This window comes from Cavia porcellus, unplaced genomic scaffold (genome assembly GCF_034190915.1).
Source record: "Cavia porcellus strain 051 isolate PalLab524CR breed Dunkin Hartley unplaced genomic scaffold, mCavPor4.1 scaffold_30, whole genome shotgun sequence".
NCBI lineage: Eukaryota > Metazoa > Chordata > Mammalia > Rodentia > Caviidae > Cavia > Cavia porcellus.
The window spans coordinates 37239207-37264377 of record NW_026947513.1 but is presented as its reverse complement, the minus strand read 5'-3'; the positions used below and the strand labels follow the sequence as shown (position 1 = coordinate 37264377).

The following is a 25171-nucleotide window of genomic DNA, read 5'->3' as shown; positions in this document are numbered from 1 at the left end:
ATTATAGAACATTTAGGCCATATAGACACAAAAATTATTCTTCTTTCACTATTACTGAACAGTTCTTAACTTTACAGAATGAATACAATGGAAACCAAAAAGTTTTTTGCAAAATGTAAAACTCCCTGCAGTGCTACTGATATAAACTGAAATACAACTTTTTGGAAGGTGAGAAACAATTCTTTTTCCTCTCCATGTTGCAGATGCTATTACAACATGTGAAACTATAATACTGGTAAAATACTGTTAAAAACTTAGACTTCTCATTTAAATCATCTTTGACTTAAAAATACTTTAAATATTTTAAAATAATTTTAAAAATATATTTATTCTAAGCCAGCAGAAATAACTGTCACTATTCCTTTCCATAGTGCCCTCACTACAAAGGCCACTAATGTAACTTCCAGTTTTTTTTAGTTAAAAAATTAGCCACTAAGGATAATGATACAAATGGAGTCTAGTCATCCTATGTAGAGAAGATAGAGATTAACAATAATTGTTCTTACTGCAATGAATGAAAACAATGAAAAACTGACTCATTTTGCTAGTAGTATCACTTGGTAAATTTATTAGTAAATCACTGTACAACTGATTTAAGTGTATGGCATATAAAAATGTTTCCAAAAAAGTGACAAAATAAATATATTGGGAGAAACTAGATACAATAATATAAATATTGTAAAATGCCATTTATGCAAATTACCGTGCGGGTGAAATTGATTTATGTTGTGCAGTGTCAGAATGGACTTGGAAAGAGTATACTTGAGGGACACCATCAGGGAACACTTCTGAGTCTTCATCTGGGTGTCAGTTATCTGGGTAATAGCTTGATTTGAACTGTACATCTACGACATGAAATTTTCTGCATTGTTCCTGAAGAATCTACATATACATATATGCATATATATATATATATATATATATATATACATGTGTATTTCAATTTGTAAAATACATAGCTATTTGAAAAGTAAGGCTTGTTGTGTTATAATATGAGATGCAACTGAAAAATACCTACACTAGAAGACACACTGGCAATAATCCTCCTCAAAACATTCTCCCTTGTTTCAACACACTCGTGCTGTCCTCACAGCCACTTTCTGAAACACCTGTACATCCTCATTTGTGAGTGACAGTTGCACTATCCTGGCTTCCTTGCATGTCCTGAGAATTTATTTAAAACATTTACTTTTTATGAACATTTTCGCTTCGTGGAAGAGCCAGAAGTCACACGGTGCCTTATGCAGTGGATAAAGAGGATGAGGTTGCACTGTCCTGTTTTAATGAACCTTCTTAGATGGCAGCTGTGTTTCTCAGAGTTTTAATCCCACCTCGAAGGACACTCAGAGAAGAGGGCTTTCAGAACTGCGGTGGATAGCGGTAGGGATGATGGAGTAAGGGTGTTCTGAGTGAAGCTGGAGGAGATTTGCAGCAATTTATCTCATCGGGTAATCATTTTTTAAAATTTAAATATTCAGCATGTATTCTGATTACCTTTTAAATTTTAAACTATGCCATAAAAAGCTAGCATGATATGGTAGAAGAATTCCATATATGATACCATATATGATATCCACCTTTCCCACATTTACAGGTTTTGTATGTCCACTTGAGATGGGGACTTTCTGGAAGCCTAGCACAACCTTCGCTTCCTTGCCCTCCCCTCTCTCTCTTCTCTTTTTTCCTCCTCCCACTCCTCTCCCCTCCCCCTCCTCTTCCATTCACACTCCATTCCATTCCTTCCTTTCCAATGATGAAATTCAAGCTAGAGTATTATCTAGCCAAAAGAAACTTTTGAAGATTATGCATAGCTGATCTGCAAGGAAGGCTTTGAGAGGAAGAGGTCTTAGCCCAAGTAGTGGGACATGAGGATGAAGATTCAGGGACACTAAGTGGTGGCAGACCCAGGGCAGCAGGGCACCATGACAGAAACGAAGAGTGAAGGTTTACAAGAATAGATCTGTTCCCCTGTGTTTCTTTGCAGTACTTTCCACTTACATATCTAGCATCATTTTGATCTCTTCTATTCCCAGAGATGTTATCATAGTTGAAGGATAAGCTCTACTATTCCTTCTCCAATGACATACTCTCTCATATTACTCATCTGAAAGAAATCTCCTCTAATTTCAATAAATGCAAATGAGAAAAAAATAAAATCTTGAGCAAATGATATACTCGTGGGCTTTTTATCTGTACAAAATTAACTTTTGAGGACAGGAACCATGGCTGATTTATTTACCCATTACATACAGGTAAATCATAGAGAATTGCATCCTATGAACTTTTAAGTATTGTCTGAGTTAATAATTGAAATATTCCCATTAATAGATGCATATAACAGAAAATTTAGTTCCGTATATAAAATTTCTGAATTATCCTGTTGCAGTTATTTTCATATTTAGATTCCAAAATTGTAAGTGAATAAAAACTCTGAAATGAATATATGTAAATCACAAAGAACAGAAAACTTGAGTGAAGAAATCTTTTAAAGAAGCATGATAAAATTAGAAAATATTTATGCATATAAAAATTAAAAGTTGGCTTTACATAACATCAGTAAAGATTTGTCTTCTAGAAACGTATGTTAGATATAAAGACAACTGTGATAATACAGATATGGTAATGTTTAGATGCAAAAAAAAGAGCTATAGATGATGCTAGTGAAGATTAGAAGTTCAAGAAATGGTAAATAAATGCATTCTGACTTTTAACCAAATACTTATGCAGTAGAATTATGTTAGAGAGGAAAAGTAAATGATATTCAGAGATTGGACAGCAGATTAGCATAAGGAACTGTGGATTTGAGAAAAATCAATACAATTTTAGCAATCTTTGAGTGAGCATGTGTGCATGTCCATGTGTGTGTATACATGCTGGAAGTTGAATGTGGGTCTTGAGCATGCTAAGTATGAGGTGTTATCAAAACATAGTGAATGTTTCAATTGTTTTAGAAAAATTATTATGCTAAAAAACAGATTGCCATTAATCCTCCTCAAAAAACTTCCCTTAAATTCAAACACACTTATCCATTCTTGCCATTTCCTGAAGCAGTTTTAGAAGTACTCTCTGATATTATAATGTGTGATAAAATTATAGTTTTTTATAGTGAATACTTCTACCACACGCCATCTAAGGGAAAGGCAGGCTCTTAAAGACATTACAGTATGTCCTCATCCACCTTATTCACTGGATCTGGCACCTGCAACCTCTGGCTCTTCCCCAAAGTCAAAATGGCCACAAAAGTTAAATGTTTTGAATCAGGATATTGAAGCAGCTATGAAAGTACAATGAAAGACACTCACAAAATAGGACATACAGATATGCTTAAGAAAGGGACAAGCGTGACGGAATAAGTGTATGTGTAACTAGGCAGTATATTTTGAGGAGGATTCATGGTAACGTGCATTACTACAATTTAAAAATTTTTTAACACTCACTGTATGTTTTGATGACAAGTTGTACATGTTCTAGCATCGAGAAATACCCCTAGTCATTCCCAAATTAGTGCAATGAGGAAAACAGCTTTCCTTGAGCAACTATCAGATTTTATAGGTCCAGCACAAATGTGAGAATCAAACATTGCATCTTTTTATAATTCTGGTTTCAAATTTTTCACATCTAACTTACATAATAGTACAAAATTTAATTTATGCATTTTTAATGTGCATTCAAACATCTAAAATACACTTCATGTCTCTTCTTGCCTTTGATATTTGTCTAATATATGAGGCTGAAATGAGGCTGATAATAGTTATGAAGACTTTTAAAACAAAATTATGCAAAGATTCAATGGTATGACTTTTTTATATGCACGAAACATGATAAAAATATTTAGATCTTGAAATAGTTTGTTGTCTACAAGTTTAAATTTAAAAGAACACACTCATTCAAGCAATTCTTAAAAAAAAGTTTTGTTTCTGTTATGACTGAAACTGTTAGATTATTAATATTATATATCTGTATCATACTTCATTAATCTTAGAATTACTTAACATGTGTCTTGCATGACAGTGTGACTAAGTTTATCACAAAGCAGCTAAGGTGGCCTGGTCTATACCATAAGACACAATGGATTTCTTTTCCCCAAGTGTAAAACCATTTAATTCTGACAAGTATAAATATAGCTCAAATGCAAGGGGGAAACATCCTTCCCTGGAGAAATGGTCATAGTTATTTCAGCTGACAACTCCTCCTAACAAGAAGGGCTTACTCTGGGTACGGAGAGCAATTTCACTCTGCGGATTTGTCACGTTTTGCATGCATTCCTTAGTAAAAGGATCCATTATATTTTTTGTAATAATTGCAGGATTAAGGGTTTATTTTGGATTTACTTAATAATATCAATGAAATGATTAAAACTATTTCAATGAAAATCTTACAGAGATCCAAGAGCTAATGAAGGCACTGCTTGTACTGTATTAAATGGAACTTAATCACAGAAAAAGAAAATCTCTTCCTTGACCTACATTAAAGCTATTAGAATCCTACCTTTGGCTGTCCAAGAAACAAATAAATAAAAAACAGTCTAATGCTAGTACCCAAACCATGCCAGGAGCAGAAAACTACTACTGAGAAACCGCACCGCACTTACATGCAGGGAAACGCACTTAGATGTAGCGGAAGTTGCATCACAAATACTGTGAATAGAGACACACATGAAGGAAAAAATGCAACCAAAACTCCCTCAAATAGAATTCCTAATGGTAAACTCTTAAGTATGATCAACACTCTGTTTTGCATGAGCCATCACGACTTTCATGATAGACAAAAAGCTCTCAAAAACCTCAGATGCCTTGAGCATCAAAACCTGGCATGTGATAATTTGTTTTAATATTTTAATCAGCAATAATTTCTTTTTAAACCGGGGATCAAACTCACAACTGTGCCCTTGCAAGGCAGGCACTTATGCCGCTGTGCTAAATATGCAGCCCCAATAATTTTAAATATTGACAATTTATTGTTCATATACATAAATACATATATGTTTCAGTACCAGTAAGATAATTGGTTAAAAATATGAATGCTTTCCTAAGGCATTCCATGCAATGTACTGTGTATTTGCTTGTTTGTTGCTGGAGATGGATCTCAGGGCCTTATATGTGCTAGTATATTTATTTTTAGACTTCAATTTGTTTAGATGTATACTCATTACAGTCTTCTCTATATTTTACAATCTCCTTGCAGGATAGAAGGAATAGAAATTCCTTAATAAAAATCCTTATGAAAAGATCATCATACTCAATTAAATGAAATGAATTCACTTAGTAATTTATTATTTCAATCTGTCATGGAGAAAAGTCAGAAAATATGAGGACACCCACTGAATGACTTCACTGATTTCTGAGAAGAGATGATACTAGCGAACAAATACTTAGGAGATACTTTTTATCCAATTTATCAGGAAATTTTATTAGTCCTAGGCATGGTAGCACAGCCCTGTAATCCTAGACCTTTGAGAGACTAAAGTAGGAGGATCACAAATTCAAACCCAATCAAAGCAACTTAATGACACTGAGACCTGATCTCAAAATTAATAGAAAAAGAGCTGAGTATCTGGCTCATTCTAAAGTCCTGAGTTCAATCCTATATACTGAAGAAATGAAAGAAAAAAATTTATCATAATTTTAAACTTCTAGCTGCACCAGTTAGATCAGACTGCCTGGTAAGCATAATTCTAGGTATCAAAAAAAAATCTATTATATATATATAGATATATAGATATATAAAATTTTAAACCTCTGCTATATAGGTTCCTATTAACCAAGCTTATTAAAAACAAGGACCTTTTTTTTCTAACCAGTGATATCACAAGTACGATAATTTGTTATTTTAGTAAAGTAATATTTTATATAGTTTAAACTAAATTTAATTCACTAGATAGCAAACAAGTGCTTTTTCATTGCTTTTAAAGGCCAAATAACCCTTCATCAATAATTTTTTACTAGATTATTACTAAATTTTATGAAAATTATTTATTAATTTAATTTGTATTTTCTCTTTCTTCCGATATGGTTAGAGAGTGATTTTTTAGCAAAGACTTTTAACTGTGAACTTAACCACTGGAGAAAATTTTGTTTTTGAATGTTGTGAAAATATAGTCTCTCAGATAGTGAATGCAGTTCTAGAGAATACTGTCAAAATAATAACATGCAGACTAGGTCATGAAGCAATAAAAGAAGTATTAAATTTCAGTGTTCCCCAAGTGTGATTTCTAATATTAGCATTTTGGTAACAGGGAGAATAGATAGGTATTGAAGAACCATTTCGTGTTACCCTAAGACACAAGGTGCACCTCATTTGTGCTCTGACCCGCGAACAATACCGTGGTGAAATTTCACGCTGGATGCCTACAGACAGGAGTGGTAGCCGTGCCATACCTCTGAGACATAATCTTATAGGCATCGGGCAGGTAGCATCGGATGTTCTCCATCTGAGCTGGGTCGGAGTCACAGATCTTGTCGTCGGTCCTCCCGTAGTTGGCACTTTCAATCATGATGACGTCGGTGCCCGGACAGCGGAGCTCAATGGGGTAGCTCTCGCAGGACAGCTCCCTGCGGACCACGGCCATGGGGATCGGGGCGCGGCTGAAAGCTGGGCGGGAGAAACAACAAGTCAGGGTCACACACACAGGCTCCTGGGCAGGCGCGGGGTTTGCAGGCTGGGTTAGCTCAGGCCACAGGTAGAGCAGCCAGTATTCACAACTGCAACCGAAACAGGCCAGTACAGCAGCTTTTGTTTACAAATCCAACAAAAGCAGTTACTTCTTTAAAATGTCAATTTTTTTCCTCATAAGTGGAAGAAAAAGAGCTCTGGATTTCTACTACAATTTTGGCTGGAGTGTGAGACTAAGACTATCCAGAAATGTGCAGCATCTAGTTTACAGAACAGGCTACTCGAGTAAATCACAGGGGGTTTCTTTCTTCTTTCACTGTAAAGACATCATAACCCCCAAATGGCACTATTGTTGACTAGCTGAGCAAATACACATGCGCTTTAATAAAATAAATATTTGTATGGAGAAATGTCATGCATTCTCTAAGCTCCTTTCCCACACTTCCCCTCCACTGTAAAGAGCCAGGCAAGTGCAATCCAGTGACTCGCCTATTAGCATTTTCTACACAAAAACAGATGTGGTATGTAGACTCCAATCCACTCTTGTACATTTTACTCAGATAAATTTTACGGAAAGAGTATCCTATGTTGTTTGACACTTTGTATTATTTTCTTTATAAATTTAATGATGTATGATGAAAATCTTTTCATTTCTGAATATTATTTCCTTCATTTTTAAAGCAATTATAATGGGTAGATTTTAACTACATATATACATCTACTGTGTTTGTGTATATATACCCATAAATTATGAAGGAATCAATATCTGGAAATGAAAAAACCATCATGTATCATTAAAATAATAAAGAAATAATATGTATTTAATAAATCAAATAACTAATACTGTGTATTAAGATCATATAATAAATAATTTCATAATAAAATAAAATGTATTCTATTAGCATCTAGAAATAACTCAATAGTTTTGGTTCATGTAGTCACACCCATATACTTTTTTAAATAATACTTTGGAAAGAATATCATCATCTAAATATATTTTATGGTACATTGCTACAAGTTAAGCTGATGGATCAAAGAACAAATAAATTTAAAATTTAGGAAGCATCAACTCATTTCAAAAAATAATAAAAATATGCATGTGCAACAATAGTAAGTACTATCATTTCATTTAGAGTTTACAAATTTGATAGAATGGCATATTTTATTTTAACTTAAAATTGAGTATAGTTTGTGTTTTCTACATTTCATATTTCTTTAATCTTTGAGTTGCTTGTTACTTATATCTAAGATTGCTGTTGTAAAAGTTCTCTGTATAGCAAGTAAACTAAATATTTGTCCTTTACATTTGCAACAAACGTTTTTCCAAGTCATTTTATGTTAGACATTTGATAAACATAAGTATTTTTATGCAGAAAATTATTTTCAGGTCAGCACATTATTGAAAAAAGTCAAACTTTTAATTTTAAACAATAAGCCTTTAAACGTATATAATTTAAATTCTAAGTGAAGAGTTTACCAACTGTCAGGTACGTAGATTTCCACACAAACAAATCAGTTATGAATTTACGGGGTAAATTTTCACCGATAGTTAAGTCATTAATGTATACATACATAAACATGGATGTATTTTTTAAAATTTTATTTAAAGAAAAAAAAACAGTAAAAGGATAGAAGTAATACAGAATTTCAAAAAAAATAAAGTTATTTTATCACTAGTTAATAGATTACATATTTCTTCTTAGAAATAGTTGTTCAAGTTACAAAATTAAAGCATACAAAGTGGACATTCGAACAGTGAGACTACAAACAGTTGTGTTCAATGATCCAACACAAACTTAGTAATATGGTCATGTATCTTACACACCTAAACACACTTTCAGTTGTATACTTTAGAGCACTTCCTTTCCCTCTCTTTTTTTACAATAACATTTACACATTTTGGGTTTTATTATTCCCACAGTTCTTATTACTTTTTTTTCCTTTTTGGAAGAGAATAAAACCAAATGTGACAAAACATACATAAAAGTATGTGGTAATCATGATTCCCCATTTTATGGCTTTGAATCCTTATAAAGTTTTCACTCATTAATTGGAATGGCTTTATTCTGGGCTGTTTGACATTACTGTCTGTGATGATATGAACAGCTATTTTGAAGAAAACAAGACATCATAATAGCTAGTGCTGATTTAATATCATTTTGTTTTGAAGTCCCAAACCTATGTATTTAAATGAATGCCCCAAATTTTCATGTGTGTGCCTGTGTGTGTATGTGTGTGTGTGTGTGTGTGTGTGTGTGTGTGTGTGTGTGTGTGTGTTTTTCATGTTTCTAAGCATGAAATGTGAAAGGAAAAGAAGAAAAGAAGAGAGGAGGTGAGAACGGGGAAAACATAATTTTTTTTTTGTCTTTTTCATTTTTATTGGTACGTGGGATCGAACTCACAACCGCTTGCTTGAAAGGCAGGTGCTTATGCCGCTGAGCTAAATCCCCAGCCCAAAACATAAATCTTATAACTATAAATATTTTAACTTGAAATAATATATTGATTCAGATTTTGAACTGTACCTAAAGTATTTCAAAATTAAGAATGACATGAGTTCTTATTTCTATGATAATTTTGAAAAAAAGAATGATTGTACAATAGATCCCACACATACCTCCTGAGCAGGTCACTGGGTTAAAGTCCTCCTGGGTATACCATTCACTTAATTCCCTCTGCTGGTGTTCAACATCTCTCTCTGTCTCTGTCTATATCTCCCCCATCGCCATCTCCTGACCTGATCTAGCACATTCATATCAGAGTTACCCTGCTTACAGGTTGGATGCCACATTATTTTAAAGTTTGCTCAAGTCAACATTTTGGCAGGGTACTTTTACAAGAGAGAGAAACTGAATTTCTATTGTTTGTTCCTTAAACAAATATACTTGCTCAGCATGAAGAAATTGAATTGCCATTTAAACATGATGTCTTTCTCAACACAAAGATGTAATTTGAATGAAAAAAGACATTTTCATTCATGTGTTTAAATTTTAAAAATGGAATTACTGAATAAAAATGCTTCAATTCAAATTGTACACTGATTGTACAATTCATCAATTAAAATTGGATTGTAAGTGTGTTTTTCATCATAAAAAATCAAGATGAACAGAAATTTTGGAGTGTTTTATAATAGATTTTGCACATTTGTTATAAGACAAGTTGTTTCTTAACTTTGTGTAGCCATTTAAGAAAAATTATGTTGGAACAGCTTCCAAACATTGAATTCATCTGGCTATGTTATGTTGACTTAACACATCAATTAAGTTTAAAAAAGTTAATTAAACAAAAATACATAAGCAAATCATGCTGTCAAGGCATTTTGTTAGGCTAAGTGGACAATTTAGCTGATTAAACTCATCAGTCAATTTTGCCAAAAGATTGACATAGCTTTAATCTGAGTCTTCATTGTCAAAAATATGATTTAGAATCAGACATGAAACAGATGGAGTGTCAAATAAAACATAAAGGCACACATTTTCCATGCTTCTCTTTTGAACCTGTAAGTATAATCAAAAGTAAGTATACAGCAAATATTACCAGATCTAGGGTTGATTTGTGGGAACTTTGTTATATTTAACATGTAATTGTATTTGTTTCAGGAACCCAATGACAAGTTATACTCGGTAAATGATGGATGCTTTATTTAAAGAAATGCATAAGTAGAAACGATAACACTACATAATTAACTATTTAAGTTACTTTTAATTATATTGCTAAGTGTTTTTTTTATTGCTAAGTGTTTTAATGAGCAACTGAACTCCAAAGGAAAGAAATGTTTGTTTAAGCTAAAATAAGGGTTTTTACCATTCAGTTATCATGTTAACAAAAGGAATGATTTGGTTACAAGAGAAAAGGGGGCCACAAAGGAAAAATGTGAATCATTCAAAGCAGGTGGCCAGCCTATTTCATGTTGGGATCGAGTAATACTATATTGAACACTGTGCAATGTTGTGCAAAATAGTGTTAATCGTGACCATGGAAGAGTAATGGGGACCGAAGGCAGCAGATAAGGACAGTGCCTCCTTGAGGTCCTGCCCACCTTTGTCCCATGAAAGAAATCTGTTATAACAAGGAATACAGAGTCACTTACTAGATGTGTAACAATATTTCCTGAATAAACTGCTACAGTGTTAGATGCGAATGCGGTACCTTTCTGGTAGAATGCTGGACATTAGAACCATTCACTAAGAATGACTAAAGTACAAGAACTAAAATTCAGCTTCTTAGCTAAGGATGGCCAGAACCCCAAGAAGCCCCTAAATTCCATGTCAGTTACCCACCTAATGAACGTTCTTCCAATCACAGAGTAACCGTGAGGAAATCAAGTACAAAGAAACATCACATAAGGAGAGGAAGACACCCTGTGTAGTCTGCAGGTGAGTTTCAGCAGAAATCACTCTTTAGCCCCTCCTTTCTGAAGCCTGCAGCTATTCTGTTGTTCACACTTTTTCTTGTCCCCTCTCCTTGGGTGCCTCCCTGGTGCCTCAGCTGCTCAGCAGGGTCTGAGGTGACCCACTGCGGGGTGTATGTCAAAGTCACTGCAGATGGCATTTGGGGATTAGAAAAAGGAGGGTCAGGTAATTTCTTCTGGGCCCAAGGACTGCCATCAGATACCTTTGAAGGTAGAACTGGAGGATGCTAGAGGGGGCCTTTCAAAGAAGGCCCTCTCACACCTGACTTAGATCACTGAAAACGTTTCTAAATAAGAATAAGAGATCAACAGCAGAAAAAAGGATAAGAAGTCAGTTGGCACAGTATAATTAGCTCAGCTTTACACATACTGAGCTTAAGGCGCCAAAAAATATCTGAATATGTGCAACAGTCAGATTCATGAGTCAGATGGATTCTAGAACTCAGAAGTACACAAGCTAAAACCATAGCAATACATGAATAGTTCAAAAATTACACTGGAGAAAAAGAAGAATGAACGCAGAATTTGGAATATCAGTGGGCTCCGAACATTTACAGAAATGGTATCTTTGCCCCACCCTGTTTCTTTGTTGCAACTATAAAAGCATCAAGGAAACAGCCTACATTTGAAGTCATTTTTTGATTTTTCTCTCCTTTATATTTTGCTTACTTTAAGGCTTAGGTATGTGCACAGTAAAAATTCTACTATTTTTTTTTAAATAAAAAAAGCAAATTACAAGTTTATCTTCTAGTAGTAAAGATGAGAGAAGACAGTTACATTAAATGGGTAAGCACAGAAAACATATTTAATCTATGCTTAGGAACAGAAAAATCACATGATTGGATGACTAACTGAACACAAGAGTGAATAAAACTGTGATGATGACCAGGAGGATTCCGGATAAGCAAATGGTTAGACCACAGATAAGCAAAATCTAGCAAGAAGCTGCCAGTGGTACCTCCAAGCACAAATGCTTTTGTTTGCAAACAGTTGGTTTGTGAACAGATGCATTTGGCAAAATTTTGGTTTTGTTTGCAAATTCTGCATTTGGGTGACATACACGACTATGGCCATTTTTCCAATGCAGCATATACAAGTGTGGCCATTTTTCTCATGCAAACAGAAACATGGCCAACTTTTCCAAAATTAGAGAACAAATTAAATTTATGATTTAAGTACCAATGTACAAGTCTATAAGGTCTATTTGTCAGAAGAAAAATCTATCTATTAATTTCATAACTGTAAGCAGACAGAGGTTGGTGGTATAACTCAGTAGAGGAATGCTTGTATATCACACAGGAGGCAGCAGGTGCAACTCCTAGCACTTAAGAAAAAAATAAAGAGAGGAAGGGAATAAGAAAACAGGGCGGAGAGAGAAAACCGTAGCAGTAGATAAGGTAACCTATAAAAGGAGTGCAAATTCTTTTAGAGAGTACTGTGTGGGACTGTAAAATACATTCACGATTCTTCATTACTATTCCATTCTTTTTCCCTTGTATTTTTTTTTACTTTATTTATTTTGGAGATTAATAATGGTTAATATATGGCATATTGTTATCTTCAAAATAGTTGCTCAGATTACAAGATGTAGGCATCAAAAATGATCCAACAATGAAAGTACAAACTGTTACTTTTTGACAAAGAGATCAGTAGCGTAATTATCTGTCTTTTCCCTTCTTTCTCTGCCTTTTCCCATCCAAGTTGCTCTTTCCTGTTGAGCAGTTTCTTCCCCTTTCACTTTCACAGTATTACTATACATTTTGGATCTTATTTACTCTTTCAGATTTTTACACTAGGAGGCAATATGATGTTTACAATGCGAGTCTGATTTATTCTCTTATTCTTGCATGTGCACTGCAGTTTGTGACTCTTCTAATAGATCCAGTGTGGTTAGAAATGATTCTGTGAGAGGCTGGCGGTGTAGCTCAGCAGCACAGCACCTGCCTGGCAAGTTCAGGGTCCTAAATTCAATTCTCCATGCCAAAAAAAAAGTGTGATTTTCAAGAGCATTCCATTAAAAGGACAGCACAGTCTCGTCCTCTCTTGTGGGGATGGATCACATGATACTGTGTGAAGCAGGCCATATATCTTCTGAACACCCACACAGCTCCATGGAGATCCAGAGTCAAAGGACCGAGGTCCCTTTCTAAAGGTCAGCAGGATGGCATGCAAGTGAGGCACCCTGGGATAACCCTGGGCCACACAAAACCTTCCTTGGTAATTGCAACCCAGTGAGAGCCCCTGAACTACTAATTGAAGTATTCCTGCATTCCTAACCTACAGAGACTGAGTTAAGATTAAAGATGTTTATTGTTTAAATCTACTGAGTTGTGTACAATACAGCCCAGGACCAAGCCTAAAGGAATGTTGACACTGACACTGCTGAATGGATCCTAGAGATTCACAAAATCAGTTGAAAGAAAAATATCACAAAAGACCCATATGAATAGTCTAATAAACCTTTCTTGGTTTAAAAAGCATTTAGGCCACTAGTTCAATATATGTGTCGAAGAAGTACAGAATTAGAAAGTGTTAAAAAAAGCTTTTCTTCCCTGAATCTTGATGATTACAAGAAGAGAAGAAAGGCACTTCTGAAAATTAAAATCGATAATGAAAACAGATCTGGTGCCTTTTGAGAAAGGAGTTAATTAAACTATTTGTAAGTCAACGCTAATGATTTTAAAGGAGTTTCTTAATTATAGACAGGGACACTTACATAGCTCAGAAGTGGACCTATTCTACGCTATTGGCAATGACTTTGGAAAACACTTCATTAGTAAAAATTTTTTTTAATTTTTTTTTTTTAACTTTTTATTGGTACCAGGGATCAAACTCACGACCGCCTGTTTGCAAGGCAGGTGCTTATGCCGCTGAGCTAAATCCTCAGCCCCCTATTAGTAAAATTTTATCATAAAACAAATATTACCAATTCTGTTTCAGCAGACCCTCTGACCTAACTTTCTTAAATGCTTGTATTTTCTCTGTGCCATTTTACGTGCCAACACATTCACTTAAGATTTAAAAATGTGCTCTAAAAATGTAGCCCAAAATATTTGGCACTGAAAATAACACTGGAAACCATATGAAATATCAACTCATCATCTACTTTCTTTAAAAGTACATCTGCTACCCACTAGGCTTCTAATACAATAAATCAGAATGTCAGTTTTAGCAATGTGTATAATTTAAACGATATTTCAGCATTTAATTAAATGCAACATAGAGTCAATTAGAGTTGATACTCTGAAAGGGTAACCAAAGGCAAGTATTTTCTGAGATCAAAAGGAAAATTTTAAATTAATTAATTTACACACATTTTTTTTTTTTTTTTCAGACAGGCTCTTACTGTGTAGTTCTGACTGGCCTAGAATCCCTAGGTAGACCAGACCAGCCTTGAATTTACAGTAATCTTCCTACCTCAGTCTCTTGAGTGCTGGTACTACAGGCATGTGCCACCACAGCCAGCCAGAAAATTTAAATTTAAATAAAATTTTGAAAGTTTACATTTTGAAAATACAGGAAAAAAATTTCCAGTGAACGGACTGCCAAAAAAATATTGGTCAACTATTCTTCCTACTTCTGAAATTTTAGGGTAAAGATAAATAATCATACTTCTTGAGAATATATAACTGAAAATACAGATTTTAAATAAAATTGTCAAGAGGTGACAGCTTAGAGGGCTGAGTGTTTAGCTCAGTGGCACAAGCATCTGCCTGGCAAGTGTGAGGTCATGAGTTCAATCCCTGGTACCAAATTCCCAGCATCCCCAAAAAAGATGTATACAGCTTAAAAATCCAACAAGCACTTTAACAAATGAATCCATATCTAGTTGCTGTTTCTTTTTAACATTTAATCAAAGTATATTCCATATTGTCTTCCAATTATATTCCTGAGAGAAAATTTTTCCAAACCTGGGTCAAATTTCACATATTACAATTTTCCCAATCTTTCTCTAACTGTCAAAATATCAGACTGGCTGTTCAATATGTTCTCAAGAATAAGAATTGCAATTTATGATAAACACAAATCTGCTTAAAAAAATTAAACACTTCAAAAGCAATTAAAAAGGTGTGAGTTAAATGTAAGACACGAGTGTTGACTGAAGTTTCTATTCATGTCATGCACTCTCAGGCCTTGTGTCATTCATACAAAGCCTACAGGTTCCGAGAGTCTAAAAAAAAAAGCTTCAGAGTTATCACATGATTCAAAAACATGATAAAAATTCATGCAAATGTGACAAAATGCTAAAAAGCAAGATGTCTTAGTTATTTTTACTTATCACTGAGATACCTGATGCCCAAAGTTTTTGGAGGTTTTAGTCCATGCTTAGTTGGCTCCAAGGCAGGGTTGCATGGCTGGCCACAGTTCATGGTGGCTGCAAACAGCAAGGCTTCCACAAGAGAGAGAGACACCCTTCCCACCATTACATCGTATGCTGGCTCCACCCCTAGGTGGGCGTAGCACTGACATCATCAATTCAGGCACTAGACAATGAACCAATCAGAAATGCACAATGTAAGCGCATGAGTACTGGGGGCCCCCAACATAAAACATGACACAAGATACAGTATTTGTGACAACTAAATCCAAAAAGTTAGAGGACACTACAGAACAGACTGGAAAGTTCAGAGCGGCACCAGGGTCAATGGTAGTGAGGATCTCCTGGTCTTTAGGGGCCTCAAAAGCTGGGAGAGAGAGGATTTAACCACATAAGCCAAGGAAAAGCTTAAAGCATCGGAGGCACAATGAATTATGCACAACACATAAAAAGAACTTTAGGAATTCCCAGGAAGTGTAGCAAGGGACATGTGTTAGGGTAACACAAAAGATTGCTTGAATGATGCAGACTTGAGTTGGCCCATTAAAAACAAAACAAGATGTACAGATACAGGAGGACAGTAAAATATTCCAAGCAGAAAGTCTTAATAAAGAAGATAGTGAAATTGAGAAGAACCTTTTTTACAGAATATAGTCCAAGTGTTTTAAAGTAGTAGTGATTTTGGTGGTGTAAGCAACATAAAAAAAAATAATAAAATAAATTGTAAAACTATTAGCCTATAGTTTCTTCAAAATATTAAAATAAATAAAAAGAGAATCTGAAAATTAATGAGGAATATATTGCAAAAAATCAGTTAAAGTGATCTGACAGTGCTAACTGCTGCCATTTATTAAATGGTTTGTACTGGGTAGTCCTTAAAAGTATCATTTTTTTTTTCAAACTCTCAATAATAAAAGACTGGCAATACCATCACAGAAAATAGTAGAAGAGGACTTTTTGCAGGAAATACATGAGGTGAAGTGCGAATATCACACTAGTAATCTATCATATAAAAACTATGGATTGCTATTGCTTTAGTAAAATGGAGTTTAATTACTGGTATAAATGTAGGCTAAGCATCCCATTCATTGTGTCTATCAAAAGCTTTTCTTTCTTACAACACAAAACAGTGTAATAATAGACCTTTCAGAAATACACTAATTTTCCTAGCAATTTGACATTGTATCATGAAACTAATATGAAGATTTTCTGTTAACAATCTGCTGCACAAAATAGAAAGCCATTGCTTTAAGTTTTAAAATGGGAAATTCATTTTCAAGTATAACATAATTTTGTTATTTAAATACATAATTTTTATATTATATAAGCCTAATAAATTTAAACATTATTTTTGTTAGAATCAAGAAAATATGTAATTATGCAAATGTAACAGACAACTCATATGGAAAATTTAGTGAAAGATAAACAGATTTCAGATAAACAGAGGGCACAGGTAAAATGTTATAAACTTACAACTCTGAAGCTAAGTGAAGCAATTACTAGATAACACATTGTATTCAAAAATCTGTAAGCACCATCTCTTTCTTCCTCTTTCCTCTCCCTCTCCTTCATTAACACACACACACACATACACACACAGACACGTGTGTGTGTGTGTGTGTGTGTGTGTGTGTGTGTGTGTGTGTGTGTGAGCTCACACAGGTATAAAACACCCTGAAAAGAATAGTTTTTTTTTGTGGTTTCATTGTTTTACCCTTAAGGAAAGTAAAGCTATTTTACTTTAAATGCTAAAGTATTTCTATCAAGCTTAGCAACATGAACCTTCCCCAGTAGAGACCTGTTTTAACTTAATTGGTGATTTTTCAGCATTATGAAAGTATATATGGGAAATTTATAATCATTTATGCTTAATGGTTACAATAGCTTTAATGGGAAGCAAGTTAGTGAGACACCCAGCTGAACTTAGAACAATAAACCCAACTATAAAGAGCTTACCAAATCCATATTTTCACATCATTAAGGTTTTTAAAAGATTTTCTACTGTCATTCATTCTGCTAGAAATAAGACTACAAACTGAGTATACTTCTTGGAAAATCAAATGTTTATTCTTTATTTCCAGCAAACTTTTACTTATTTATTTATTTTTTGGGTACCAAGATCAAACTCATGACCTCCCAACAAACTTTTAATAGCAATGTTTTTAAGCAAATAAATTTTATTCTGAAAGACATTTCTCACATTAACTTTCTAAAATCTTATGAATGGACTTCAAAAACCACATTAAAATATCAGAGAAAATGGGTGACACAAGACATATGAAAAAGTATTTTTACATGTAGGAAAACTGTCATGAAATGACACAGAGCAGCAGAGGACATAATATTTTAAAAAAACAGATATCTATGTGGAACATTTAAGGCATTGGAAGAGCTTGTCCATTAAAAACAACTTTCATTTCATCTTATACTCCTGAAGTGATAATCTGTCGGTTTATAAAATGTTTGAGATATTTTTAGTCACATAGACTTTTTTTAGAAATATAGGTTACAAGGGGCCAGGAGGTTTAGCTCAGTGGCATACGTGCCTTCTTGCCAAACACAATGCCATGAGTTCGATCACACACACACACACACACACACACACACACACACACACACAGAATAAAAATATAGGTTAGTGTGCCTGTAATCCTAACAGTCTGAAGGCTGAGGCAGATTTAACTACATGGCATAGACAATTTGGCAACTTAATGAGACCTTGTCTCTAAAATAAAATCAAATATAAAGATTAGTGAGATAGATCTGTGCAAAGGCCTTCAGTTCAATCCTCAGTTCTGCACAAAACAAAAACAATCAAAAAATATCAGCAGATTCATATTAGAACACCTCAGTATCTAATTTATTATTAGTATTAAAAGTCCCCAATGTATTTTATCAATAGTTGCAGTTTCAGTCATTTTCTCAAAAATACTGATTGCATTTCACATCAATTAAATGAAAAACAAAATCTTTTTTACAAATCTCAGTTGATTTTTTAGTAAGTACCTGCATATTCTTAAAACATGAGGTAATAATGACTGAAGTAGGGAAAGGAATGCAATTTCCTCGTTACTGTTACGTTGTGAGTCACAGAAAGCCACTATGAACTTAATCCTCCTCTCTGCTCTGCCCTGCAGTGACTTAAGTGCTCCACGTAAATGTCTTTTAATATTATGTCCTCTATTTCCTCTACTAGATTTTGAGCAGGGCTGAGGGAGATATTTCATTTTCAATAAAGTAAAGATGTCATGCGTTTTAAGGTTTAGAATTATGTTTAGCAAGCTTTAAAATAATTTCTGACAGATAATATATCCATCATTAGAAATATATGAATTTAAAATTAATTCCTAAATTAACATATTCAAAATTCACTGAATTTAACTTTAATTATATCCTTCTGTTGATCTGTTTCCACGCTCAATGACCATTTGCTCCTTTGGTATTTTCAAGATCCTTGTCGGATGCTATTGTTAATATATTTCCCTACATTTTAAATAGGATTTGGTCCTTAATATTTGAAATAGAGATTTTTCTAAAAATTTCCTTGATCATTGAACATAACAAGTTTATATTGAATTTTGCTAATAACCTATCTTAATATTAAAATTTCAGTGTCATTAATTTTCAACGGGATACACTGATATTCATTAACGATGACTATATACATATATCATATTGCAATGATTCTGTTATGGTGACTTAAAATATATGCATCATAAAAATCATAGATGCACTGTGTATATGCACATAATTACATATATGATTGTTTAATGAAGATGTATGATTTTTAAATTACTTTTCTATTATGCAGATAGATTAACTTAAGTCTGAAGAAGACATACTTGTCCTCTTGGTGACTAGCTGCTTATATGGAAGGGGACATGTCAGAATATGCACACTAGTCATAAATTAGCTAGGATTAAGTAATGGATGTCACTTGGTTTAAGACTGAAAATGTTTCATTTTAAACACATAGTTTTAGTTTTTTCAGAGTTCTTCATTTTTCTTTCTGTACACCTTTTTAACCAAAGTTTTTCACTGCTCTGAGTTATCAAAAAAGAGATTAGTGTCTATTAATATCAAGTATCAGTCTATCTTAAAATTTGAATAATGTCTAATATTTCACAATTAACATACTTTCTCTGTTAATCTTATATGTGTTCAAATCTACACCTGTGAATACAGTTCAGTTGATTTTTTCGATATTTGTTGAATGTAGGTTGATAGAAGCATTTTTCTTCTGTTCTTATATTTAACAGTGTTAACTGAACAGCTTTCTTGTCCAAAGACTCTGCAAACAACAGATTCCAGATCAAACACTGATAGAAAGTAAGTCATTAGTAAGATTTCCATTTCAAAGAAAATTGATATAATATGAATATCAATTTGAAACAAAACTTCATCAAATTAGGAATATATTAGATCCTCTTGAAGAAAAAATAGAAAACTAAATGTTTACTCCATTCCCTCACTCCACGTGTACAACATTTCTTTACCATGTATCACTTTCATTTAGGCCTTTAAAAGACTAAAAATAGAAATTATATTTTCTTTCTAGGCAACTGTAGTTCAGATAAATTCAAATATGCTTAAAATTTGTGTATTACAATACTGATAACATCTAACTTCAACTTGATTACCTTATAGCTATTTGGGGGGAGAAAAATATGGCCAAACATGTCAGTTTTTCCCAAGTACTCAAGATTACAAGTCACTAGGCCAATACAATTCAACTATGGCAACACAGAGCAAGCTGGCTGTCAGAGCCTCACACTGTGCGTTATGCACTGTTGGTGCTGAATTTTTATTGAATAGACACCTTTATGTCTCTTGATTTACACTGTAAAAAGAATTTATTCTTTAACCCTTAGATTTAGCTAAATTAACCCATAAATCTTTTTCAGAAGCATCCTACTTTTGAAATAAATCAGAAGTTCTAAGATTACAACTAGCAACATACAAGTATTAAAACGGTATGTCTGGCATAAAGAAACTAGTAGTTATTTTGCCAAACAGTTGTTATTTACATAAAAATATTTGAGGAGCCAAAACACTGCAAGTAGCCCTTTACCCAGGTAGTCTCCTAGTGAAGCCCTGAGAACATATTAGCTGTGATATCTACAATAATTATGCAAAACTACTGTGTACAATTTTACATGATAAAATTAATGCACTATTATTTAGGAAAATTAATTGAAACAAAACTGAGGTTTATATATTAGTCATAAATTATTGGTACATTATTTATAGTGTTTTGTGATACTCCATTGCTAGAAACACCACTATTCACAGAACACATAATTTAAATTTATTAAGGGCTGGGAAATGTACTTTTCAACATGTAAATTGAACAACTGGTCAAACTGTAGTCCCCCAGATAATTCATACTATTGTGTAAATTACTCTCTGATTTATATGCTTTTATCTTTCTTTTTTTTCATACTATGATATCCATGTACATTAAGAATTTTAACTTGTAATACTATATTGGTATAAATTGGTTCACAAAACAAAACAGAAGACTCAGAATCAAAATTGCGGTTTTCACTAAAGCACAAAAGACTCAAGAAGAATAACCTCACAGATATCCTACTATTTGTTAAAGGTAATGTTTCCTCAGTACCAGGGTCCCCTGATAAAGTTCTGTAGAAGAACTAGTCATCTAGTAGAATAATATCTGCACTTTTAAACAAGTGATAAATTGCATGATTACAGTCTTTGCATGGTTTATGGGCTTGTTTACCACAACACTAAATCTAAGGAGCAAGTGTTGCCAAGAAAATGGATTTAAAAGAAGCCAAGAGAATTTTCAAAACCTCTGTAACAAATATTATTAAAATCTTCAAAAACATACAAATGGTGCCATGGGAAAAAGTCGATGTGAACTTCTTTTTATTTGTAAGTTAATACAATTTATTTATCAACCATTCATTCAACAAGCAGCTGTTGAGTTTTATTATGTGCCAAGAAATAAGCTTTTTTTCTCTGAGAGATGAATATGAATGTAATGAATACAAATGATACGATTCCTGTCCAAAAGTTACTAATTTGTGATCAACTTTCTCAATAGTTTTGTTTTGTTTTGATTTTTGTTTTTCAGCGCTGGGGATCAAGCAAGGTGCTAGTACCTGCTAAGCAAGTGTTCTACCACTGAGCTGCACTTCCAGTCCTCAAACATTTTAAGTACTAGCTGCCTTTTATATTAAAAGATGACATTAATTAGTTTCTTCCTCATAGGAATTAAGTCAATTATCAAGCACAGGATCAGACACATAAAAAGAGGTCAAAGTTACACATTTTGTGTTTTAATACTGCTGGAGTTTTAAGTGAATGAAAAATATCCAACCAAAATCATCCCTAGTAGAACAAATGCTCCAAATAAAAAACGCAGCGTAGCATCATAGAGCCCGAGTACACAGAATGTGGTCCGCAGGCTCTACAGACTTACACAGATGTTACCCTTGCCTTACCTGCTGGATATTGCAGCCACCAAGCAAGGAGAACGGTGACTCCAGAGAAGGCAGGGATTGGCTGGCTGGGCCGGCATTTGTGACCTCTAGATTTCAAGGCTGATTATTTTCCAGCCAGTCTTATTTTCTGGGAAAGAGGGTACACACATGAAAGGGTTCAAGAGATGCAGGGAGCCAGTAATACAGCTTTGTGGCACAGTGCCTGCCTGGTAATCACAAGGGCATGAGTGCAATTCCCAGTAAAGAGATGCAGGGAGCAGGAGGGCATTAAAAAAAGAGATACCGTCACATACGTGCACCAACCTACAATGAATGGAATCATTATGTACTTGGAACATGTACCAATAAAAAAATAACTTTTAAAAAGCACCTAGTTAAATGACTGTTCACCAGTTTGAGTTGCTAGTAGACTTTTGTATGCAAAATGTGTAAGAGGAGACTGAAAAGTACGCCCCTTCAAATACACTTATCCCATTGATGTGGCAGCATATTGTTTAATGCAGAAAGTTTTGCCACAATGGGTAAGTGTATTTGAAGGTAAGCGTTTTGGGTATTCTGAGAGAGATTAACGCCAATGTGTCTTTTAGTGTAATAATTTTAACTTTAAACATTCACTGTATTTTTTGAATATCCCTCATTGATCAAGTGCGTATGGCAATTCATGTCAAATAGAAACACAGTGTGTAGGAACAGCTATTTTGGAGAAAATGACATCTTAATAGGTAATACTGATTTAGTATCATCTTGTTTTGAAGTCTCATCTAGCTTTTGTCCTTCTGTCTCCAATGGTCTAAATAGGCTGTATCTTATTGGATTTTATTATGTACGATAGTATAAGCAAAAACCTTTTAAAGACAAGGAGATTATACAGAAACCATTGTTCATTTTCTGTTAGTCGATTCTAAATATTCTGTAATGCTGTCATTCTCTTGAATGGTTTTACATTGTTTTGATATACTTAATGCTACAGTATACGAAGTTGTACTCAAGGATTTCAAAGAAAGAGACAATATGGTAACTACTTTTAGGTTAGGATTATCTGGTGGTGAAACACTATTCTGCTTAAATGGTTATGTTTTGATCTGCGCTGTTTTGTTGTTATGTCCTCTTTTATCTCAATCTCCACTCCATTATTTACTTTTTTATCTTTATCCTTTTAATTAAAGGAAAAAAAAATAGCAGGATATATCATAGTAACCCACTTTGACTTTTCATTACCTTGATTTAAAGCCCTGTATTACTCTCACCATCTGGTTTTTAACTGATGTTCCCCTATTCTGTTTTGCTGGATAGTATCAGGTTCGAAAGTTTAGGCATCAGCTGTGAAGATAATGAGATTCATTATGACGCCCATTCTTGTTGACTTTTATCTACTTTTGAAGACCTACAATGTCTCCAATGTTTTGGTTTTGTCGGTTTTGTTCTTTACTGTTTTGTTCAATTGTATTATAACTAATGATATACGCAATTCTATTAGAGATAGCGGGAGGCATTATGGTAACCATTGTTGATCACCTTGTATTATGTTTTTACATTATCTATTATGTCCACCCTTTTGACTTGACCGATTCTGTTCTGTTATGTCACATTTGGTTTTACTCTCTTCCAAAAAAGTAATAAGAACCGTGGGAGCAATGAAACCCAAAATGTGTAATAGTCATGGTACAAAAGAGAGGAAAAGAAAGTGCTCCAAACTATATAACTGCATGTATATTTATATTAAGTGTATAAGATAGAAAATGATATCACAGAGTTTTATTGGATCAATGAACAGAACTGTTTGCAGTATCATTGATGGAATGTCCACTTTACAAGCTTTAATTTTGTGACTTGAACAATTATTTCTAAGATGACAATATGTAATCCATTAACTAGTGATTTCCTACTGTTCATTTTTTTCTGTAAATCTGTATAACTTGTACCCTTTCCCTGCTTTTTTTTTCTTTTCTCCTTAAATAAAATTTAAAAAAAATAAAAATAAATAAAAAATAAAAAAAAGAAACACAGTGTGTCTGCGTCCCATTCTCCTTACTTCCCGGATCTGGCTCGTTTCCACTTCTGACCCTATCCCCAAAGTCAGGATGACCAGGATAGGTAATGAGCACTTTGAACCAATTCAGGCAGGGTGTATCCATAACAACTCATGTAGAGACAGGAAAGAAGACTCCAGAACTTCTGCAGGGAGGGCCAAGAGTGAGAGGGTGAGAGAGTCCAAATCAAGGAGAGGATCTGGAGGGGTTTTATGGCAATATCTTTTACTTTAGTAGAGGCTTCAATTTAAACACTGAACCTCCTGTCTCACCTCCTGTCTCGTGCTGGTGATCTCCATATGACTGCCTCTTGGATTTTGTGATTTTCTCCTCCCACATAATATTTTATAACCCTCAACTACTTGAAGACATCTTTGAAATAACCTTGATTTCAGGTCCGGAGATAAAGGAACATTTTGTTCACTATAACCCTCTTGTCATGAGCCAAAGTATTCTACATTAGCTTTTTCCATGGTTACTACTTCTCTACTTGGTTTAAACTGAATTAAAGACAGACACAGGAAAAAAAAATGGGTTCAGAGAAAGACCACATGTCTGGTTTTTCTATATAGCTGCATCATGAAGACAAGAAATAACAGAAATGAGCAGTGAAAATACACATTAGGTTATGTTTAAGAGAGCAGTGGATTGGTTTTTATTTGACTGGACAAATAATTGAGTTCTCAGGCACAGTCCAAAGAACTAGCCACAGGAGTAATTTTTTTAAAGGATTACCCTTGTAGGAATTACTTTTTGTTTGGGAAGTCAGAAAGTAAGTCCTAAATTTATACTGCGTTCATTAATGGTGTCATAGTAAAAAGCTATAGTAGGCTAAAAAGGATAGTGAAGTGATTCAAAGAAACGGAATTGTTATCTTTTAATATAGTCTTGATTTGGTTATAGGTGCATGTTAGGAAAAAGAATGCATCAGAGGCTAGCGATATAGATTGGAGAGTATTTAGAAAGATAACCAAAGGAACAAGAACACGACCAGTAATTGCAAAATCCAGGTAAAAGGAAATGAAAGAGGAGGTTACAGTACATTAGCAAAAACAGAACAATGCTAAAACACTTGATGAGTGGTTCACGCCTGTAATGTCGGCTGTTCCAGGGAGCATCTGGGGGATCACAAGTTTGATCCCAGCTTCAGTAACATAGTATAAGACCATTAGAAGTGGGGGGGGGGGATTCAGAAAACTAGCCCAGACTGTGTAAACTATCAATATACAAGACGAATTGACAGAGCTGACTAACTTAGCAGCAGAAAAGGAAAATTTGCATTTTTCCAGTTATTGGGGAGAGGAAAAAAGTCACCTTAAGGCAAACTTTA

The 25171-nt window shown here is 34.1% G+C and overlaps 1 protein-coding gene across 41 annotated transcripts in view; it reads right to left on the bottom strand.

The window, feature by feature from the left end:
* Nucleotides 1-25171, bottom strand: part of Adgrl3 (adhesion G protein-coupled receptor L3) — a 798686-nt gene that overhangs the window by 436896 nt on the left and 336619 nt on the right. For 40 of the 41 annotated variants that reach the window (XM_063240383.1, XM_063240357.1, XM_063240358.1 and 37 more), the window contains one exon: nucleotides 6378-6591. The exons of the other annotated variant lie outside the window; for it this stretch is intronic. In XM_063240383.1, the coding sequence (XP_063096453.1) occupies nucleotides 6378-6591 (214 nt within the window). The remainder of the gene's footprint in view (nucleotides 1-6377; nucleotides 6592-25171) is intronic. 41 annotated transcript variants of the gene reach the window in all.